The sequence below is a fragment of the Styela clava genome, chromosome 12 (assembly GCF_964204865.1).
Source record: "Styela clava chromosome 12, kaStyClav1.hap1.2, whole genome shotgun sequence".
Lineage (NCBI taxonomy): Eukaryota > Metazoa > Chordata > Ascidiacea > Stolidobranchia > Styelidae > Styela > Styela clava.
In genome coordinates this window covers 18,402,243-18,425,220 of record NC_135261.1, presented here as the reverse complement: position 1 = coordinate 18,425,220, position 22,978 = coordinate 18,402,243, and the positions used below count along the sequence as shown (strand labels likewise).

At 36.0% G+C, this 22,978-nt stretch overlaps 2 protein-coding genes across 2 annotated transcripts; one reads left to right on the top strand and one right to left on the bottom strand.

Moving 5' to 3' along the window:
• Window positions 1–2,883: 2,883 nt before the first annotated feature.
• On the bottom strand, window positions 2,884–13,174 carry LOC120329342 (uncharacterized). The gene is made up of 16 exons (XM_039395942.2): window positions 11,775–13,174; window positions 11,462–11,566; window positions 10,333–10,491; window positions 10,048–10,177; window positions 9,781–9,916; window positions 8,940–9,074; window positions 8,642–8,805; window positions 7,430–7,559; window positions 6,779–6,898; window positions 6,306–6,473; window positions 5,975–6,173; window positions 5,514–5,652; window positions 5,029–5,165; window positions 3,924–4,089; window positions 3,704–3,833; window positions 2,884–3,416 (listed from the first exon to the last, which is right to left on the bottom strand). The coding sequence occupies exons 1-16, from the start codon at window positions 13,127–13,129 to the stop codon at window positions 3,193–3,195; spliced, it is 3,597 nt and encodes a 1,198-aa protein (XP_039251876.2). The 5' UTR covers window positions 13,130–13,174; the 3' UTR covers window positions 2,884–3,192.
• Window positions 13,175–20,857: 7,683 nt separating this feature from the next.
• On the top strand, window positions 20,858–22,742 carry LOC120330449 (mitochondrial amidoxime reducing component 2-like). Its single transcript, XM_078118330.1, has 2 exons — window positions 20,858–21,233; window positions 22,314–22,742. Exons 1-2 carry the CDS (start codon window positions 20,858–20,860, stop codon window positions 22,592–22,594), a joined length of 657 nt encoding a protein of 218 aa, XP_077974456.1. The 3' UTR covers window positions 22,595–22,742.
• Window positions 22,743–22,978: the final 236 nt, after the last annotated feature.

Here is a 22,978-nt window from a genome sequence, read left to right as displayed (position 1 = left end):
GCTGATCCATAAAAAGAAGAAATGGATGAAATTTCTTCCGAAGAATAATGAGGTGGTTGAAAACACTAAAAAGCTGAACACTAAAAGGAAGAAATGGATGAAATTTCTTCCGACAAGTAATGAGGTGGTTGAAAACACTAAAAAGCTGAACACCAAAAGGAAGAAGTGGATAATTAAGTTGTGTAATTATACAATCTTGCCTTCATTTATTTCGTGTGCCATTTCAATGCTCTAAAACAGTGTTTCCAAAATTTTTATTTAGCCAGCGCCCCCTTGAATGACTTTTTGACTAGCAAACGCCCCCTAACCCCCAAAAAAAGTCAGTTGAAGCAACTTTATTCTTCATGTATCATTAGTATAATGTGAAGGTTGAGCCTAGTGAAATACCACCAGCTTGATAATATCTGGCCTCATGTCAGTGAAAACCAGTCTTGAGTCTCGACACTGACGAGGGAATCTTGATATGTAAAAGTGCGGTCACTGCACTAAATACATGCTCTACCAAGAATGATATTTGTACTTGAACGTCTGTTTGCGTATGCTTATACTCGGAAGGTTCGTAAACTTTTGAATCACTCACTTAGTTTTCTGCTGAAGCGCGCTTTCTGCTGTCAGGGCATGGAAATAAAAGAGTTCAAAGAGTGAATACAGAACATTACGTGGTTGTGCCAAGAAAATTCCGGACATTATTTGAGGGATTGATAGAGGTGACCAGCAGTGGCAGCAGTAAAAACATACGCAAACAGAAGTTCAACTGAAGACAAAATTAATGTAGAAGTAAAAGTAATTGGAAATTGATGGTTACGTTTTTGGAGAACCGTTGTATAATACTGTTTTTAATATAAATAAGTTAAATATGCCGCTTAATTCACTGTAATCAATAGTTTGAACATACGCAACAGAAATGATAAACCGACATTAAAAACAATGTCAGACACAACAGGCTAGATCTTTGCCTTTTCCCAATTTATGTATTACCTATGTAGCCTTATTATTCAATGAACCACGAAATAAAAATGAACCAGTTAAGTGGCAACATGGAGATGGTCCTATCTAGCGTACGTCAGTTCAATCAGATGCCCAGCTCTCACATGTTGCTCTTAATTAGGTGTGCTGTGTAGGGCAGACGGGTTAAAACAATGGTCTTTGAGCGTTGTTCATAGTACACATTATTTCAGATCGAAAAAAAAGATATATATGTCACTTAATATGAAATTAATGTTTGGTATCCATATGCTTTAACTGATTAAGATACATTGTACAGTAACGCTAGTAATCTCGGTGTTCAATTAAAACTCATAAGCCGGGATGTCCAATTTGAATTTAATGTTAATATCGCGACCTTCGAATATCGTTGTTCGTGTTTAAAAGAATATCGAATATCACCCACACATTCTAGAGCCGCCGCCCTACGTTCAAATTAAAAGCATTTTTCAAATATTTTATTTCGTGGCTAATCGTAATCGTCGACGCAATAAGTCATAGCCAACATGAAAGAGTATCAATCAGCACCGACCAAAAGAAGGCCTACTTATAACCGTCGAGGATGTTTTTTTACTTTACACTATTTTATATTATTATACAATTGCTATCATATATTTTGAGACAGTCTAGCTAGGGCTAGGCGGTCATGTCAATATATCTATGAAGAAATTGTGTAGTTAAACAAAATTAATACCTGCGTAGAGGAATAATTGTGTCGGAATTTGGTTTATCAATGTCGACGGACTAAATGACACTCGTACTTGACGACAAACAGTCAGAATTTATACCCGTGCCAAAAGTCCGTTAATAAGGACCCCAATACCACTGTATGATTTAAAACTGGGCGCCTAATTGCTTTTTACTATGTGCCGTGTTGATTTATTTCTTCATAATTACTATGTAATATTAAAAATGTCAATATGAAAATTTGACAGCGGAAATAGCCAAATTAGTTGAACTAATTTGGCTGATAAATAGCTAAAAACACGTGAATCCTATTCTCTCGCGGGAGTGGGGACATGTATGGCTCATAGCTCACGATCTCTCCAGACAAAAAATAAATTAAAAAGTAGTATTCCAACTTATCTTTTAAAACATTCTCGACCATATCAAAAAGGTAAATATATCGGAAATATCGGCTTTAATCTAACCGATACCGATACATGACCGATACCGAAAAAATGGCCGATATTGCCGATACCGATACCCGATACATCGGTACATCTCTATCCGTAATGCGACCTCACGTTTGTAATGCGTTGTTATGTTGATGTGGTTGCAAACGGCAATAGCGAGTAACGGGACAAATGTACAAGCAGACGAGATTTCAGTCTCAAATGACGAAGCAAACGCCACAGCGCAGAAATCAATTATCTTTGCAAATGTTCTCCAACAAACCAGCATTAAGGTAGGTGTGCATATGTGCGTGTACTGTATGTCCTTGCTTGCGTGCATCAATTAGTACTTTCAGTCATTTCCTCTTTCACTAATCGGCTTTCGAAACCATTTACATTCTAGAAAATTTGCACATTACAAGAATATTCAATTCAAAATTGTGTTGAATATAATGCGCATATTTGAAGAAGAATTATAACGGTACTTTACATTAGATTATTTATTTGAAGATCACCTAACAATAGTAAAGCCCATAAAAGAAAAAATCAAAATCATGCCAGTTCGAACCACAACAGTTGCAACGATGCAATATGTGATTCTGTGAACAAGATTTTCCTGGTGTTATTTGTGCTTAACATCGTTCACGTACTCGTAGGCCCTGCTTGAAAACCGAACATCCTGTACCAAATAAATACTGAACGAGTTAATAGATGCTTATCTCCTTTTTTCAATGGATACCTGAAAGTCTGCTGCTGTTGTCCATGAAAGAATTTGCAAAAAAAATCATAATATAATTATATTATATGTTCGAAGCAATCTTCCATTATGTATTATTATAAATGCGCAAATTGCGGAGAAAGAAAACATGAAATTCAAAAGAAGGTGAGAGGCAGAAGTGCGCAAGCCGCTAAATATAATGTACTAAATCTTTTTATGTAGTAGCATTTTATCCAAATCAATCAATTAATCATTTGACTATATTGAATAACTTTGTTTTTTAAGTACAGACATGCAATCGTGTTAATATTTAAGCTTTTTGAGGCGGATAGTTGTACACCATTGTTTTATTTTATTAATAACTCTTCCTTCGTCCTAAATTTTGTTTTCTTCCTCTAGATTCACGAATGCACTATTTGGATTGGAAGTTGAATTGAAGTTGACGGTGTTGTTGAAGTGGGGAACGGTGGCGGGACGTTTACGACAGTAAAACACGTAAGCCAAAACAAGTCCGACAATTACTAATATGACCACGATTGTCACGATGATTGCAGTAGCCATATCGGTGTTGGTGTAGATCTTGTCAGACAAACCGCAAGCTGTTTTGTAGAAAAATTAATAAAGGAATGCAAATTTGTGATCACATAAGTTGGCTAGTTTCGGTAGTTTGTGTCTCATTTCGCAACAGCGGGCATCTGGCTAACATGGTCTGGGCTCGGTTATTTATGACAGTTAAACATGTATCGCTTTACATCAAATATGTATCTCACTGTAAAAAGTAACCCTTTTACAGTTCGGGGCATCTACGTGAGTTATTCTGATATGAATTATCGGTATTATTCCAATGAAATTTTAGAAGAACAATTATTTGTTTCTAGATTTTTACCTTTCCAATCCACATCTTCATCTAAGCAGACAAAGTCACTGATTGTCATTTCATCAGAACGAAGCCCGTGAACTCGAGCTGGTTCAGAACACATAAATCTTATGTCTGTGAAGGGTTCGTCCATCTTTTGCTAGGAGGAGAAAAATATTTACACAATTAACTATTCTATTTTTATTAATTTTCTTTTGTTATCGGAGGACGACAGCACATCGATCCTTACCTGGACTACATAGTCCTTAAACCAAGCCATGTTACAGTCACATCTAAAAGGATTTTGGTATAATTCCATTATTGTCAAACGCTCGCTCACGCCGTCAAGCATCTCTTCTCTTACAGTTGTCAGGTTATTCTCGGACAAGTACAATCCAACCAGGTTTGGCATTTGTCTAAAATTTGAATACAGTTGGTGGCAGTGTAATTCTAATTCCAACTGTAATAAATTGTACAAAAGCTGAGAGAATGGTGCAGAGAGCGATGAGATGCTGTCTAATTACGTTCGACGCCATTGAAATCAACAAGATTGTCAGATATAACAAGATTTGTCAAAACTGAAATATATAACGCGCTATATACAACTGCGTATGTCCGGCTAAATGGTAGTTTATCGATTGGGCAATCTATTTGGTATTATAACTGAAATTCCTGTGATGTCGTTTTGTGAAGCTAAATTTATTTGTGGCAACAGAGCAACACCAAGAACCGACATGTGTCTTTACTGTTCCAAAATAACTTGCATGGACAAGCTTCATTCAGAGTTAATGCGTAGCCAGCACGCTTCATTATTTACCGTCGACTAGCTGCATCCAAAACACCTTTTATATGCATAATAACGGATTTTAGAGAATATCAAAAACTTTTACTTCTTAGTTACCAATCATGTGATGTTTTTCTTAATCTTACGCAAATCAGCAATGGTTTAAACTTTCAAGTAAATGTAATTTTATACCAGTTGGCAGTAGCTCAAGAGGCCAATTGGAAATTACGTTGGATAAAAACTTATTCGTCGATTCAAAAATGAAATTGTAAAATCTATATTTCGAGAATTGTGTTATGATGAATCCTTTCAAAGATTACCACATATTACCATGGGTTAACCCAACTCTAGCCTTGTCACGGTTTGCCAATGCTCGCTATCACCACCTCCCATGTTTCACATCACGCCATATTTCGTATAAATGGACTGGTTATTTTGCATACTACACTCTTCTTCTTCGGTCATAAGTTATTACATGTTAATTTGTTATAGCCCGTTATAAACCTTAGCACTGAAAATTGCTCATAAAACACATGATTTAAATTATACTACGTCATTTGTGTTAACTTACCTCAAGACGCCGTCGGGAATGTCTATGAGTCCATTGTTTTGTAACCATAATTTTTGGAGTTTATTCAGCCCATCAAATGAGTTGGGAGATATAGTCGTAATTTGATTGTCACTCAAGTCAAGCTTGAGAAGTTGTCTCTACAAATATGAATTGTTAAAATTTGTTTGATAACATTTGCAATACTCTTCCTCTGATCGAATAAAATTGAATATTAGCGAAGCCATGTGAAACACACCCGGTGATGTCTGGCCTTCAAGTTTTCGTTATTTGGAGACTTTAAATACATACGCGTAAAGTGGCAACCCGAATGTGGACCCATGGCCGGAGTCACGTCCGCTATAACGCAGGTGACTTATTAATTCACAATAACTAAATACCTATAACTTCTGTATTTGATTAGATATTTGCAAAAAAAGAATTCGTCAACACCAAATTTAACAAAAAACAAATTTATTTTGTTCTGTGATAAATTACAATCAACTTACTTGATTTCTGATGAAGTTAGGAACTTTTTTCAATTTCAATCCACTTAATCTGACGATGTCAATGGATAATCCGTTGAACAGGGTCTCATCAATACCATTGACAATTGGATTTGGTCCCAATTCAATATTTCGTAAATAGCTAATTATTAAAAAATAAATAGCATAAGTTGGTTTCGTGTAAAGGGTAAACTATATAGTCTTGATTGAGTTATACCAAGTGACGTATAAAAAGTAAGACGATTTTCCGTTAAACATTCACACTAAAGTGCACTATATTCCTGTGTTTGACTGCAACTTAAATTGGGCATTTTCAAAACATCTTCCCTCTCATAAACGAATATTCACAGATTATTATATTTCTAGCTGTATCGAAAATATCATCATCTTTTCACCGTGACTATGTTTCATTTTAATCTTAATTCATTGCGATACGACTATTAAACATAGATAGAGCTACATACCTTTTCCCGCGAAGCAAATTCTTTGGAATGGAAGTGATTTGATTTGATCCAAATCTAAAGTTGTGTAAAGCTGGAAAGTATTTGATCATATCTGCTGAGATATACGTCAATTCATTTCCATTGATGTTAAAGTAAGACATGCGATCGAATATACAGTCCGAGGATGAAGCCGTGCAAACGATGTCAGAAATGTAGTTGCCTTTGGAAAAAGAGGTAGATTAGATGGAATTCGCATAGCCTACAGTGATAAAGTCGACAAACCCACCAAAAAACTTTCATTCTCGGTACCGTGTGTTTGATAATTGTTCCTAGCGTAGAAAATAATAAATACCTGCAAAATTCATATATCTGAGTCCTTTCAGAGCTGACAAATCACCAAGATCCAAAGTTTTCAAATTATTCTCTTGAAAAACAAAACTCTTCGTCAAAGGAGAAATACCAGACGGTATGTAGGTATACCCAGATCCAGAACAGTCGACCACGGGATACTCGTCGGGCCCTGGAACGACGAAACGACAATTATTGCAAGTATAAGCGACCAATCTCGAATCAAGTCATATAGATCGGGGAAGAAGCGTTTGGTCATTGCTTTTGAACAGATAAACCTTGATTTGAGCATGTGATAGACTTTAGAAAAGTATATAAATAACAGATTTCGGCATATCAAATAGATTGAAATATTCTCCCGCTTATTGAAACTGAAATTGTGTCACAACAACAATTGTATAACGGCATATTCGACTTCATCTTGAGAAAAAGACAATCGTTATTGAGTGTTGTATCTATAAAATATCATGAACGAACCATTGTCTTGTTTATCGTAATTGCAGTTGCATTTCTCAGGGCATGCATCGTTAAATTCTGTTTTCAATTGTCTGTAAGTTTTGGAATTGCTGCTACTGGTATCCGACGGCATTTTATCATCTGAAAAGATACATAGTCAATTTGATTTTAAAAAAGGCCATTTTGAACATTAATATACCAGAACCAATTAGTTAATAGTAGTCCACTTTGGCATCATTCGGACTTCTAAGTTCATTTGTAACAGGAGAACGATACTCAAATACATGTAACGCGAAGGTATCGCGTTGGAACTGGTACGGTAATGTTTTTGAGCATGGAGTTTGCTGAAAATATCGACACACCAGCGCGCCGAAATGAAGTGTTCTCATATTTCATAAAAAGTGTTCCAATGAACTAATATAAAACGACAAATGATAGTTGAATTGTCAAGTCTCCTAAAACTCAGAGGAAAATCAAAAGTAATAAAAGAAAAAGACCATGAGCGACTCCTTCCATCTTTATGCAGTGAAAATTAATAACGATATGACTATTTGTTGCGATTTTATATAATAAATTTAGTAGAACGATTGTGACTGACTTGCTGTAAGTTCTTACGTCAAATATATGAAAATCAGAAATACGTTTGTTAAATGAAAATAGGATTATTCGTACCTGAAGTAATTTCGTCACTTCTATCACAGGTGAAATCGTAAGCTGTCATTCCGTGGAAAACTTTGTCTTTATTAACGCCTGGTGCTGCGCATTGCATCTTGATATCGGGATATACACCGACAGAATTCCTCTGCATTAACAATATCAAGTGATTTATTATGAATTTTACGAAACTTTTTATGAAGCTCACTTTCATTTATCTGGTTTTGTCAATAATCTAACTTTTCGGTACTGGGCAAAAAATAACCCTACAAGAGGTACATGAAAATCCTCTTCATAGCGAGCAAGTAATAGTGTTGTGTAAAGTAGCTCGGGTTCATACTTTTTCGAGAAAAAGAAAATGGCGGTTTCGGTCACTACAGCTCGGTATGTGAAGTTGCTGCAAAAAACTTGAGAATCGTAGGGAAAATGTAACGGCATGGTTTCAACCAGATGCAGCAGCTGCTCACACGGCATGAAATTAATAGATGTTTTATGAGAACCCTTTTCAACACGTTCGCCTGACCTTTCACATTCTGAATATTTTTGTAGGATTAGGGTGATGCATTTGCCCACAAAAATGTATTGCAGCTGTGTCGGGCCATCTTGGAGATGTTGTATCCAAAAAGTAGATTACACATAATGGCAATCGAATGTCTTGTTAGGTATGTAATAAAAAATTCAACAGAAGCTATTCTTGTATATTTTTTTGTAAAATGAAATACGGTTCCTTTCTCTGTAACATTTCATTTCAACAAATGTCTCGTCAATTTCTATCTCGTTTCCAACTCTTACAATTACAATACATGACCATAACGCCGCGTGGCTGTGTATATACTGTATATATATTATCAAGTTATCAACGTTCAAGTGAGCTTCCACTCATTTTACAAACGCCCGAGTAATATTCAAGCCCTGGCTTTTTTAAAACTTCATTTCAATTTACATCGTAAATTGCTTTTTAAAAATTGATCGGCAAAAGAACAGTGGCGTGATGATAATTCGTGCTTTTTTGCTTATTGGACATGTTGCATAATCTACATCCGTATTGAACTATAAAACACGATTAGCGTCAGTATCGGATGTCGTCAATGAAAGTTCAACAAAATCAATTAAAAATAAAATATGAACATAAATGAAGCCGTAATACATGCACTACCCTGTGCCACCTTATAAATTTGCTGCCTTATATCTGGTGGCTTCCAGTTAAAAATATGTTTTTTAAATACAAACCTTGAGTATCCATTCAGGGAGCCATGCCATATTACAATCACAAATCATTTCATTCTGCCATAAATTGACAGTGAAAGCGTCCTCGCCAAAGTGTTTGAAAGAGTTATCATCTATTGTTTCTAGTTGATTGGCTGCCAAATCAAGATATTGTAATTTGCTTGTTCCTGGAAAATGGAAAAGAAATATGAGACGTGTGAAATTGGCACCCTAGAATGCAATATATGGGAGTCTCAATTATTCTTTCAGTATTCTTTTATAACTCATATAATGCACAGAAAAGATCTTTCTTCGTACTCACCCAAAAAAGCGTTTGTATCCATCTTCGTTATTCTGTTATTGCTTATCATCACCATGCGCAAATTCGGACAAGCACTGAAACTCGACGCGTCGATGTATGAGATAGCATTGTCTGACATATCTACGTACTCCAGAGCTGTAATAATCGAATCGAATTGTGAAGTAGATGAAGTAATGGAGTCCGGCCAATGAATTTTAGGCTTTGAAATAAAAAGAACGATGAAATTGCAAATATGTTTACCTCATAATAAACTGACAAATTGTTGGCAGATTTTTATCGAAAATCAAACGCTTCTAGTGTAAAGTTTAAGGATTTATTCATCTATAGCAGTGGTTCTCAAACTTTTTTAGCCGCGTTCTTATTTTAGAATTTGTCAAGTCTCGCGCCTCACCTCAAAAATAATTAGCTAACAATAAGCTACCAATAACAGATGGTAAGACTAAAAAAGTAGGTGTTATTCAAAAATCACGTTGAAATATGTGGATGGAATATAAATATCCGGATTAAAGAAATGTAAATATTCAAATAGGACGGGCCATGTCAAATCCTTACAAGTATTTTAATTTTTAGATAGCTTCACGCCTTGTCTACGCCCCACCATTCGCGAATTACTGATCTAAAAAATAAGACAATAACAATAATTAAGTATGTACGCTGAGCAAAACAACTCAAAATCTTGTCGTAATTGAGAGCTACCGGGCTATATTCATTTATAAGGTATTCAAGTGCGCCCCATTTGCTAGATTTTGCAGGGTTTCCTTCGCCCGGTGGAATTTATATATTTCATGTCAATTACATTTAAGACTTATGAACGTGTTTCATTCATTCAAATTTTACTAACCGTTTTCAATTCTGCTGAGTTCCATAGGTACCTGGTTGATAGTTGTACCTCGAAGATCCAGAACCTTCAACCTTGTAGTGCTCATTAACCAACCCATGTTCAATCTCGTCAGTCGATTGTGACTCAGGAAAAGCGCCTACAGGTTTTATTGACATATATAATCATGCTCATTATACAGTTTATCTGGGAGAACGTGTAGCAAGTAAAGAGAGCGAGTAAAACCACAGTAAGTTAAATATATAGTTTTATCAAAATTTTATTTGGTACCTCTAAACTGTAGATTCCGGCAAAAGCGTCGTTTTCGATTCTGCTCAAATAGTTGCGCTCCAATGAAAGTTCTTTTAGAACCGTAAACTTACGAAGAAAAGAAGTTGGAACCGCTGTGATCGATCCCTCACTAAATAAAACAAGGCTTGGATATTGCAATATTTTGGATATAGCTAAGTTGTGATGTTGATATAGTCAAAGAAAGGGTGAACCCAAGAGCCTAATAAATTTTAAAAAATGGCTACACGGCCTATTTAGTGTAAATAAAATTTTCTCGACACTTACGGCATTCTCAAACTTGTTACGAATCCATTAGTATTAGTCGAGTCACTATCCAAGTTGTTGTTGATAAATGATAAACTTCCTTCGCCGAGAAGATGGAGGCTGGTCACGTGTTTAAATTTAGACAACTGTTTCACTGTAAACGTTGGTGTTTTATCCCACCTGCAAAAATATTATAAAAAGAATATCTAGTAATACGTCAATTATTGTAAGAGTAAAACAGCGCTCATGTTTGTTTCCCCTTAAACTTTGTTTTTCTAGTTATTTCACAAAATCTATATGAAAGAGATTTAATGATGTAAATCAGGGTTTGTAACCTGCGCCCCGCGGGCCCAATGGGGCCCACGGGGAAATATTGTGCGGTCCGCGAAGAAGTATCAATTCTGAATGATGTGCTGCCCGAGGAACGAGTGCGAGTAATTCCAATCTCTTTGCGTTACAGAGCCTATACCCGAGTCATGTGATTAAAAACCAAAATTTCGTTCGTGCAACTACTAGATAGCCCATGTTGAGGTGCGCCCCGCAGTTTCCTGTTACAGGTCTTGGTATCTGTATTAAAGGTTGCACACCCATCAAGTCAATTGTTCCATGGTTCAAATAGGGTAGTGACTGGAGGGGCAGTTAAAAGCAGAGGTGTTGACGACTAAGTCAAATTATTGTGAGTGAGTTTTAACATTATATTGCATAAAACAGGAGTACTAAATTCAATAAATATTTATGGTTTCTTGAATCACGTCCAAATTATAAATTAGACTGAAGATGTCAAATCATAAATAATGTCACGGAATCATATATATATATAATATCTAAGTTCATGTGATATGACCTTTTAAAGTCTACTATATCTGTAAAATGTCGTGATTTAATTACACATTTCTAATAAAAACCGGATTGTATTACATACCATCAAAGCAATAGCAATTTAATCGTGGGTAACATTATTTGAATCCGCAAGATCGTGATAACACTAATGTCGTGGAAGCATTTAGCATTCATTTATTAGTCACGATTACATACTGAATGCAATGCTAAATTTTAAATTGGCTACAGAAATTAATTACAATATTTTGGGAACAATATTGATAAGACTGTACTGCTTGTATACCAAATGGTGATTATTTAACTTCAGCACCTGATAATAATATCTCCAATACTAGATGGTACAGCTGAAAAATTCATATCGTCGTATCTTCCACCATCGCAAACAAGTACTGGGTAGTGAGATATTGATATTTTCCTGAAAGACAAAATGTTTGAAACTTTGGTGCAGCTTTCACTTTAGGACATTTGTATTAAACAAATTTTTCAATCATATTTTTATAAAGCAAACCAATCAACAATTCTAATTTTACTCAAATGAATTTTTTTCAACTATGAACTATGTTTTACTTCCCAATAACTGTTATCACACAAAAACTAGAGTTAAATGCGGCTCTATCACTCACTGCATTCCTGGAAATAGCGCCAAATCTACTTCATCGTGGTCACCGTGTTCATCATTGTCGCTGTGGTCATCTTCATCGTGGGAATGCCCATCGTCGCCATGGTGGTGATGGTCATCGTCTATGCTGTCATCATGGCTATGATCGTCTCTTATGTCATCGCTGTGGCTATGGAGATCTGTATCATCGTGGTGATGATGGTCATCGTCTATGCCGTCGTCGTGTCTATGGCCATCTCCAATATTATCGTCGTGACTGTGGTCATCGCCGTGGCTGTGGTCATCATCGTCGTCGTGATGATGGTGGTCATCATCGATTCCATCGTTGTGGTGATGGTGGTCGTCTTTGATATCATCTGTATGACTGTGATCGTCGTACTTGCCATCATCGTGGTCATGGTCATCACCATGACTGTGGTCATCGTCGTCGGCATGATGATGGTGATCGTCCATGATGTCATCGTCATGGCTATGGCCATCATAGTTCCCGTCATTGTGATCATGATCATCACCGTGACTATGGTCATCACCGTTTTTATGATGGTGATGGTCATCATCGACTGTATCGTTGTGATGGTGGTGGTCATCTGCGATATTATCGTCATGGCTGTGGTCGTCAGCCCTTCCGTCGTTGTGGTCATGATCATCGCCGTGACTATGGTCATCGTCGTCGTTGTGGTGATGGTGGTCATCCGCTATATCGTCATCGTGATTGTGGTCGTCATAGATTTCATCATTATGATCATGATCATCGCCGTGACTATGGTCATCATCGCTTTCATGATGGTGATGGTCGTCATCGACTGCATCGTCATGGTGGTGATGGTCATCTTGGATGTCGTCATCATGTCTGTGATTGTCATATTTTCCGTCGTTGTGGTCGTGGTCGTCTCCGTGACTATGGTCGTCATCGTCTTCGTGGTGATGGTGGTCATCGTATATTTCGTCATCATGGCTGTGATCGTCAAACATTCCGTCATTGTGATCATGATCATTGCCGTGATTATGGTTATCGTCGCCATGGGTGTGCCCATCGGAAGTGTGGTCATCATCATGAAATATGTGTCCGTGCTCGTCGTCACGAGTGTGCCCGTCGTTTGGATGGTCACCATGGAAAGAGTGACCATGACCGTCATCAAAACCATGAGTGTGTCCGTCCACCACATGTTCTTCGTGATGGACATGACCGTGGTCAATAGATTGAGAACTACGGGAAATAATAACACAGTTGCCAACACCAGGCAACCGTTCGCTTCTCCAGGAAGGGTCAGACCTCCATCCAATTTCAGAATACTGTTGCGTGACACGAGCACACATCAGCAATAGGATGAAAAACTCTTTCTGAAGTAACAATACCATCGTTTCATACAAACTGTTTAAAGTAAACAGACGTCCTAAAACTGAAAACAATATAGTTTTGACAAAATCTCGTAATAAGTTTTCATGTACTATATTGTTAAACAAGTGAAAGTAAAAAGTAAAAAAAAAAAAACCATGGACACAATAAAAAGTGAGAAACATTTGATTTTATCTCTTTCGAAGATAAAATTTTATTGTAACTGAATAAAAAAAGGGCATCAATGGGAGCGATTCTGAGTTTTACAATATTAACCAAAGCAGAAATGTTGAAGTACTAAAATCCAATGGGTCAAAAATAACAACCAACCTTCTCTTGGACATATAAAATACTACTCCCCTTCCAAATCTAATAGAACAAAAGAGTTGCTTTAAATATCTGAACCCATTTCAGGTTTTCAGGTACCTATTATTAATTGAACTAACTTGATTTTAGGAAAACATTTCGACTTGAAAACTTTCGCTACCATCGTTTTCTTAACTTGCTTCCTGTGTAGCATAACGTCACTGGCTCTGATGGTATTTGCATGGTAGCTATTAATGTGCTAAAAAGGCTCCAGCAAATGTCTATGATTTCTACGGAAAAAACTGATATGGCAGACAATAAATACTCAAAGTCATCATATTTAATTAATTAGCAAACACTCAACTCGGTATATTGACGAATTAAATCGACTACGTTAGGTATTACCGACGCTGTTTGCAACTTGCATCTATTATCGTGATGCCATTTCATGGTGCAAATGTGATTTATTGATTCATGATAAATGCCTAACAAATTATGGATCCTGCAATGCCGAAGCATGATAACTATTAGCAAAAAATACGAATGTATTGCTCTACGCCCCACAAAAAAGAGAAAGGTTTTTCTGAATTCTCTGTATTCAGTCAAAACAAATTTCCTTAGTCCAACAATCAGCAAATGTTTGTACGGTTGTACAGATAGCAAGAAATACGTTTCATTGCTTTTTCTATCATTCAGTCACCAAACTGCTTCAATACAAACACGTCTCTAGGATTCCGATTGTCTAAGCTTGTTTTGAAAGATTTTCTCAGAATAAGGATGTAGAGATGTAAATCACCTCATTTGGCACAGGAAGTCCAAAATATGTGGTGCAACATCAGTTTCAGTGGTTTGAATTTGAATAAGCGATATTCAATATAAAAAATTGTTCAAACTTGTAATGACATAGAGTCATAGACTATCAATTTGCACATGCAAATTTGGGATCTCATGTAGTTTCGTACCTAACATACTCTAGTGGGCGTAGCATGACAATTTTTTCACATATCAATCCTAACCCTCACCTGACTACACCATCCAAAAATTACATCATTACGACGTCACAGTGACGTAATAGAGCCCTTCAAACTATTTGAACTGCCACCCAAGATGCACCCGAATGCAAACGAGCACCCGAAATCGAACAGTTATTTCTCTCGTTTTCTCGTCGCAACGATTCCAATAGGAAAGTGATTAATAACGTCAGTCAGTTCTTTGTCATCGGCGCCAATGCCATTTCGAGCGATCGTAAGTATATTTGGCAAGCTCTATGGCGTGATTGTGATGTCGTAGTGACGTAATTTTTGGATGACGTAGTTAGATGGGGGTTAGAATTGACATATCAAAAAATTGTTATGCTACGCCCACTAAAAGTACGTTAGGTACAAAACTACACGAGACCCGAAATTTGTTTCTTATCTATTTTTTGGGCTATTTACACAATGGCCATATAGGCTCAATACCAGTTCAGTTACATTTTTTCAGTACCTCCATCGCGACTGAACACCAATCCACCAAAAGCGATTACAATCTACAACGATCTTAGTTGAACGATATATTGTTTAAAAGGCTGCTGATGTTCATTGACCACCATGTCTGATATTTTTAAACACACGTCCTATTCCGTTTCTCCGACAACGTATAGTGTATTTTTTCAAGTCTATCGCAAAAAAGTCAAGTGCTCTTCCGAGGAAATTGATTTCTATTTCTGAGCTAGTTCTAATCTCAATTTATACTTAGTTTATAAAAATGTAAATCAAAACTTGTTTGATTTTTATTATACCAATAGTACTAGCTAGTCAGTGTGTATGTAGTACTACAGTCCTGTCTAGATCACGCGCAACATTCATTATTTACAGTTAGCGTTAGATTATATTGAGCATGAAACGCCAAAAAGAAGATCACATCACAAAATTATTTCAGTCGAAGAAGTCCTTCAATTTCATCATATTTTCGTGCGGATACCCGAGTTCCCGGTACTTTTATATTTCTAATAATCCATTGCCTTTGCGATAAAATGAATACGCTACGTAACGTTGCTGCATTTAGTTCCCCGAAACTTCCGTGTAAATTAACAGTGAAACTCGTGATGATCTTATTCACGAACGCTAAGTAGTGATGTGGCGGAAACACATCTTTTTTATCAAGTTTCATATTGATTATAAACTCATGTCGCTTCCTATTTCTTCAGTTGCTGAATCGGAAGCTTCGTTACGTATACAAGAACAGAATGCAGGTTAAGTTCATTTGAATCACAAATATGAGAATTAAAACTCAATTATATCGAATTATATATAAATATATTATTGAGTTTTTTGTCTCAGTTCATTTTTATTGCAAATACCTTGATGGCATATTGCGTATTACGTTTTTTTTTTAAATAAATTGAGACAAAAGTCACCGGTAGACGCAATTAGTCTAACCGGCCAGGTGATTTAATTTAACCTTAATACACTTTTAACGACAACTTTTGAATGATAAGTTTTTTTTCTCTAAAGTGGACAGATTAATTATACTGTAATGTTATAATTTTGGTTGCATTTTTAGAGTTTACGTTTTGCGATATATCGTAGGATCTTTCACACTGACATTCTTGCCATTTGCGAATATATCCTATACGCAAAGCCTTTGAAATAATCATAAACATGCAGAAGGAATCACAAGGGAAAAAGGAAAATATTTCTTAATGGCCAGTATTTCTGCTGGATATTCGCACCTTTCACCCCCAAACAGTCAATTGAAAGTGAGCGAAACGCATCATATATAACTGTATGTGCCAACAATGTTTTAAAGGCAAACAAAATGTAGGGCATAAGAGTCTCAAATCTCGATATGCAAGTTTTTTTGTCGATTTGATCAAAAATAATTCATTTTTCATCTTAAAATTATCGAGAAATGATAACGATGGTATACTTCTAGTATATTGCTATTATTATGAATTGTTTAAAATAAAGAAAAATCTTAAGTTGTCGTTGGTATTCGGTGCCAATATTATGACTGAGTTCGAGATTATTCTTTCAAACATATACATACGGTCTTACGAACATACTTGCCCACTTTTGAATTCGACCAAAGAACTTCGAAAATTTTAGGATGACCAATCTAAATGTGATTGCAATATTATAGCAACTGAAAGATAAGCTATTTGTCCAAATCAAAGTATAAATTGAGGGGTTAAATAATAAACGAACTGAAAAAGTCGTGCATTTTGCTGAATTTATCTCAGCGACAAGCGTATTTCAATTTTGTTCAATTTCATATCATTCGGCATGAGAAGAAAATTTTCAGTCTCCAATCAGGATATCAAGGGAACAAATTGAATAAAAAATAAACAAATAATTGAGAGTTGACGTAAGCTTTACAAAGAATGTGCGCCGTAACGTAGTGTATATATCAAAACAATTGACCTCTACAAACTTTGATGAAGTCTATGTCTATGATTGGTTTGCAACTTTTTCATCAGGTAAACTTTCCAACTAAAGAAGAAGGTCCGGGAGCTTATGTAACAAATTCATATGAACTCCTTCAAAATTGACTTTCGATTCACTAGTTAGAGCGAACCTGGGCACGTTGCGACCAAGGGGCTGCATCTGGCCCGTGGTAACGTTTCATCCGGCCCGTGAACAGATTTTTAGGTTTAGACACTTTCTTTTCCTTCACATATAAAATATACTTTGTCTATAAACTTTATTATTGCAATAAAACAGTGTTTTAGTAGCGATGAATCGATGATAAGCCCTTGTATTGAGTACCGATGAACAGCTGAACTGCTCTGCCACCCCAGTTCCTAACCTATCTCTCTGCGATCTTATAGGTGCTATGATGGGTTTGCAACTTTTCCATCTGTAATCTTTCTTTCCACTTAGAGAAGAGGCCCGGGAGCTTATGTAACAAATTCATAGAAACTCCTTAAAAATTGGCTTTCGATTCACTAGTTAGAGCAGACCTGGGCACGTTGCGATCGAGGGGTCGCATCTAGCCCGTCGTAACGTTTCATCCGGCCCGCGAACAGATTTCTAGGTTTGGACACTTTCTTTATATTTACATATTAAATATACTTTCTCTGTAAACTCTATTATATGCTATACGGCGCACACAAGTCACATAATCTAAACGTGAAATTTGTGCTGGTCTGGTAGTAGTGAATGCGATTGGAAGATAGGAGAAGTTGGATGACTTGAAAGTTGGGCATAGTTTTAATCACAACATATTTGTTGGTTTGTCTAGGTTTGGTAAGCCACGAACCTGAATAAAACTTTGCATTAGAAAATGCAGTGGCTTATGTTAGCTTCTTCAATTTCAAAATGATGTAAGTGGAGGATTGTGAATAAATTTAACGCATCGTAGACAATTCGGATTATTATTATATTAGCCCAGATGTTAAGCTTTTCAGCATAAAGTTCACAGATACATACATTTCTAATCAATTTAAAAATAGAAGTGAATCGATATTACAAATATATTTTTCTATGCTGAAACATTCTGGAAACTTAGATTTGCTGAAGTATACGGCAAGTGTATAGTCCAGGGCTACTCAACTATTTTTATCGAAGGTCCGCAAACAAACTTCAAAATTATTTGGGTCCGGTCTTTCCAGAAATGATATTTCGGCATCCTCAAACGAGCACTTCGACCGACTAATGATTAGTAGTAAATTAAAAGTGTTTATTATGGTGTTATAGTTCTTTTTGTATATATTTAAAACTATGAAAGTCATTTTATAATAGGAAATTCAAAAAGTGGGGCTAATGATCCAAAATAAATAATTAGATGCGGTCCAAATCCAATACTCGAAAGGTCCGGATTCGGACCGCGGTCCGCCAGTTGAGTAGCCCTGGTATAGTCTACGAAAATAAAATTTCCAAAAAATCAATAAAAAAAATAACTCTACGCCTCGAACCCGGGCAGAATATTTTGAAGGTAAATTGAAGTGCTATCAGTGGAAGTGAAGGTCATGAAAGAATTTACCACCTTGGATAAATTGGTATACATGCTTTTTATAATGCCTCTCATGGAATAGAAAAACTTACATGCGATGTGCGAGAATGGGGTTGGTAACATGATATACATATACAAACAAAAATATACATATAGCATCGACTAAATTGCATATACAGCCAATGTCATATTCATATACAGCTAATTAATATACAAATACAGCCATTCAATCAATGTACACAGCCAATTTCTTATGCATGAACGAAAAAAGATATGTGAAAGTGATGCACATACGAAAGTCAATATCATATGCATATACACATACATTAGTATACATATACGGCCAATTGAGTAATATACATATACAGCCAATGCAATATGCTCATATGGCCTACGCAATATACTTATACAGCCACTCAAGTAATGCACAGAATCAGCCAATGTCATACATATAGCGATGTCATATGTATATACAAACAATGTCACATTCACATACACATTCAGTCATTTAAGTGATGTACAAACACCGCCAATCCATTTCATTACATGCAATTGATGTATATCATGTACCGATGCGGTTGAATCCACGGGTCACAAGCTTTGGAAGTCTTATTCATATAATAAGTGCGGTAAAAATAACTTTCAGAAACTCCAAAGCGGCTTTTGATGGAAGTTACTTACAATAAGTGTAAAGTATATGCAATTAATCATTGGGATATCCAGGCTTGTCCATGGGAATTCCATGGGAAACGCCTCGAAGTTGTTAGTTATAAAGAGCAGAATATATTATAATAACAATATACTTCGTGAAGGGGCTGATGGACACATACACAATAGCAATGAATAGAAAGTTAACAAAGTCCGCAAATTTTGTTGTTTTGCATGTCTCTTCGTACATGTAGTCCTATTTAGTGTACGCTAAACTTAAATTTAACAATTTTTATTGTATTTGATTCCAATGGGAATCCCATGAGATGGGGCGGGACAGGCATAATTGCTATGGGATGGAATGGGAATGGGACAGAAAAATATGACCCACTGACAAGCCGGGATATCTATCAGCATCATTTAGTGAAAAGTCATTATCGCATGTTATTTGTGCGTAACGAAGCATCATGAATACATACAAGAGTTGCAATCCATGATGCCATAAAATAGAGCCTCACAACAGATGATCGTGATAACATGAAGATTGTGTTGCTGCCAACGATGACATTGAAAATCTATTGATTGATCTAAACGGCTATTGATTGAAATATCAAAAACGACTTGCAATTAGCGTGAAATAGATATATATAATAAATTGTCATGATATGAGCATCATTTATCGGTACGTCTTTACATGTTGCTAAATATTGGTTCAGGCATCCGAGGTCGCTTAGTTTAAAATACTCAGTCGCATTAAAAAGATTCATTCAATAAAATAAGCCATAACTTCGAATAACCAATAATTTTGCCATAATTCCTTCTATCTATTCCATTTGGATATGGCCGGAGGAATATTTTTAGAGATAAAGATGATTATAATATGACCATATTCTTTTATATGAGATATTTTCTGTAATTAATCGAAATGACAGTGGTTCTCAACGGGTTCATCGCAAAAATTATCAAAATTATGTTAAACATATCTAAAATATGATTGAATATTTTACATGTTAAATATATTATAAATGACTAATTGTTCCTTATTTTATTGATGTATATATGAATCAATAAATTCATTTTTATCTTTTCATGTACGTTACTATTTGTTACGTCGTGTCTGCTTCTATTGTTATATAACAATAGAGATAGACACGATGCATTGACTTGATGCAATTGTGAGTTTTTCCTGATGATTTGGCGCCGCAAGACCAAAAGTTTGGGGCCCGCTGTGTTATAGCATTCTGTATACTATCAGCAAAGTGTGTTTTTTCCTAAATGTATCACGGTTTCTAGTCAGTAGCAAGACATGTATCTGTTTCTTTATAAATCGAAATATTGCTTATTAGGTGTATGTAACAAAACTAAATGAACTCATTAGTTTCATCAGCTGGTATTGTGTAATGTTTTTTTAATTTTTACCCCATTTTAACTGTTACGTATATTTGCGCCAATGAACGAGACAAGTGCCGAAATCGAAATAAAAATGGGCGATAGAAATTTGTTGGAAGACTTTAATATATTTTAGTATGTACGTAAAAGGAAATGAAGAGAAGAGCATATATGAGCAAAGGTGCTAGATTATTTATGATAAAATAACATAAAAGATGTTTTCCATATATATATATTTTTCATATGCATAGGCCGGGAAACAGTATTACATTACACACTAATTAGATATTAACGTAATAAAACTACCATTATCAAATTCTCAAAGATTACGAATGGAACGTTGAAACGAATGAAACAAAGAGAATGTACATTCTACTTTAATATTTCTATTCCACACACCCATTTTCAATATAGACCGAATGACCGAGTTTTGATGCCATAAAATCAGTTTTCTATTTTTGTTTTACAAGAGTATGCAAATTTCTAGCAAAATAATCGTGTATTCAGTGGTTAGTGTTGGGATAGTGATCGGTTACTTGGCATGGCACCGTGCAACGAAACAGAGAAAATGGAAAGAAGTTGCAACTGTTACGAATCTTTTTATATATCCAATCAAAAGTTGCCGTGCGATGGATGTGAAAAGCTTTACAGCAAAAAATTACGGAGCTATGACGAAAAGCGGAGTAATAGGAGACAGGACTTTAGCAGTCGTGTACAACAAAGGTCGAGTTGCAAGAATTTCTGCAATTGATCGTATGGTTTTAGTTCGACCCAGTCAAAAACATCAAAATCAAATAATACTCGAAGCACCTGAGATGGATCCCATTAAGTTCAACGTGCCGACTACTGGTCAATTAGCAATGTTTAAACTAAACAAAAATACAGTTTCAGGAATCGATTGTGGAGACGAGGTTGCAGCATGGTTAACTAAATTTATGAGAGTGGATTGTGCTAGGCTCATTTTTCACGCTCCCAATCTTCCCACAAGAGAGAGTTCATTGTTTGTCAAGTTTGGTCATCTCGGCGTCTATTCAAAAAAGTTAAACTTGGTGTTTCAATATGGGTCACCTTTCAACATGATCTCGCAAGCTTCAATTGATGATCTGAACAAAAAAAAATGGATAACAAATACAACGCGACAGTTAGGCACTTCAGACCCAACATTCTGATTGACGGTAATTTTTTCCAATAACGATTTGCTTAGTAACAAATGTAGGTAATGGGGTCCAGTGGTTCCCGAACTTTTTTGTATTACCCCCCCCCCCCCCCCCCCCTCAACTCCATGTCACGCGAACTGCTTTACAGCGGGGAGGAGTCAAACATCCTCTCGCGTGTGATTATCGCCAACGGGATTCAAACCAGTACAGTAATCAAGTGTACGATGCACCAGCCGCAGAACAAAAACAGGTTTCGCGAAATCGCCCCCTTCGTTATCGCATTCGCCCACCGGGGGTCTGGGTTAGGCTACACAATAACAAATGCTTATAAACATCATGAGATTTAGTTCTTTTGCGATACAGGCAGTCACGTGTAAACATGTTGACTCGAGCAGTCATGCCCAAGTGACTCGATCTATATTCCGTATAATGCCGAAATAATGTATTCAAAATTTTTTCTTATATTCAAAACTGCTGATGGTATGATGTATATGCTGTGGGTTTCGAATTGAATCTCTTTTTCATCTATATTTTAATTTTTCCATCTAGTTGTAAAACTAAAAATTTCACTTTTTTTGTACTGTATTAGGTATATACAAACAATTTAAATCTATGTTTAATTCAAAATTTGTCCTAACTGCATCTACGATGTACCGATATCCATCAGAATTTACGTAAAAATTTAGCCGAATATTCCTTGTACTTATTATTATTTGCCAATGGAATTTTTTCATTGTATTTATCTTAACAAAACTTAAAATAATTTTTCTAGGATGTGCTCCTTATGCTGAAGACAATTGGCGGCGCATGCGGATTGGTACGGCGGAATTTTTATTTATTCGTCATTGCACTAGGTGTCTTGTAACCACAGTAGATCCGGAAACGGGAATCAGGGATCCGGCACAGACTGCTTTGAAAACATTACGTAGCTACCGGTTATGCAAGCCAGAAGAAAGAGAAATGTGCGGAAATTCCCCAAAATTATCTGTAGAGTTTTTAGCGATCAAGGAAGGAAACGTTTCTGTCGGTGATAAGATTTATGTAGAAGAATAAGTTTGATCGCATTAGTTCATGAATTAAAAAAGGATATCAGGGAAATACACTAATGCGGTATTAATATGCGAATAATTGCAATAAAAACAAGAGAGCTATGCTTAAATATATGGACACGTAGAGTCACATAATTTTGATGACGTCATAGCGAGAAAAAAGTAATAGCCTTCCGGAGAAAATTTTCAACTTTAACCACTGAAAATTTTAAAGTAATTGGTCCAGTATTCAAGGAGAAAAGCGATTTCTTCAAAACGTGTTGACGGAGACAAATAATAACAATAACAACAAAATTTTGAAACGATCGTTATGTCCATTACGTGTCCAATTATCGAGATATCAGTGAATTTTTTCTTATATGGATAGATAGAAATACTTTTGATTACA

Coding starts and splice junctions, on each gene's coding strand:
- LOC120329342 (XM_039395942.2), bottom strand. CDS start 13,129: ATGGTATTGTTACTTCAGAAAGAGTTTTTCATCCTATTGCTGATGTGT. Junction 7,560..8,641: donor TCCCTGAATGGATACTCAAG/GTTTGTATTTAA, acceptor TTGTTAATGCAG/AGGAATTCTGTCGGTGTATA. Junction 4,090..5,028: donor ATTCCCGACGGCGTCTTGAG/GTAAGTTAACAC, acceptor TTCAAATTTTAG/ACAAATGCCAAACCTGGTTG.
- LOC120330449 (XM_078118330.1), top strand. CDS start 20,858: ATGCAAATTTCTAGCAAAATAATCGTGTATTCAGTGGTTAGTGTTGGG. Junction 21,234..22,313: donor GTTCAACGTGCCGACTACTG/GTCAATTAGCAA, acceptor TAATTTTTCTAG/GATGTGCTCCTTATGCTGAA.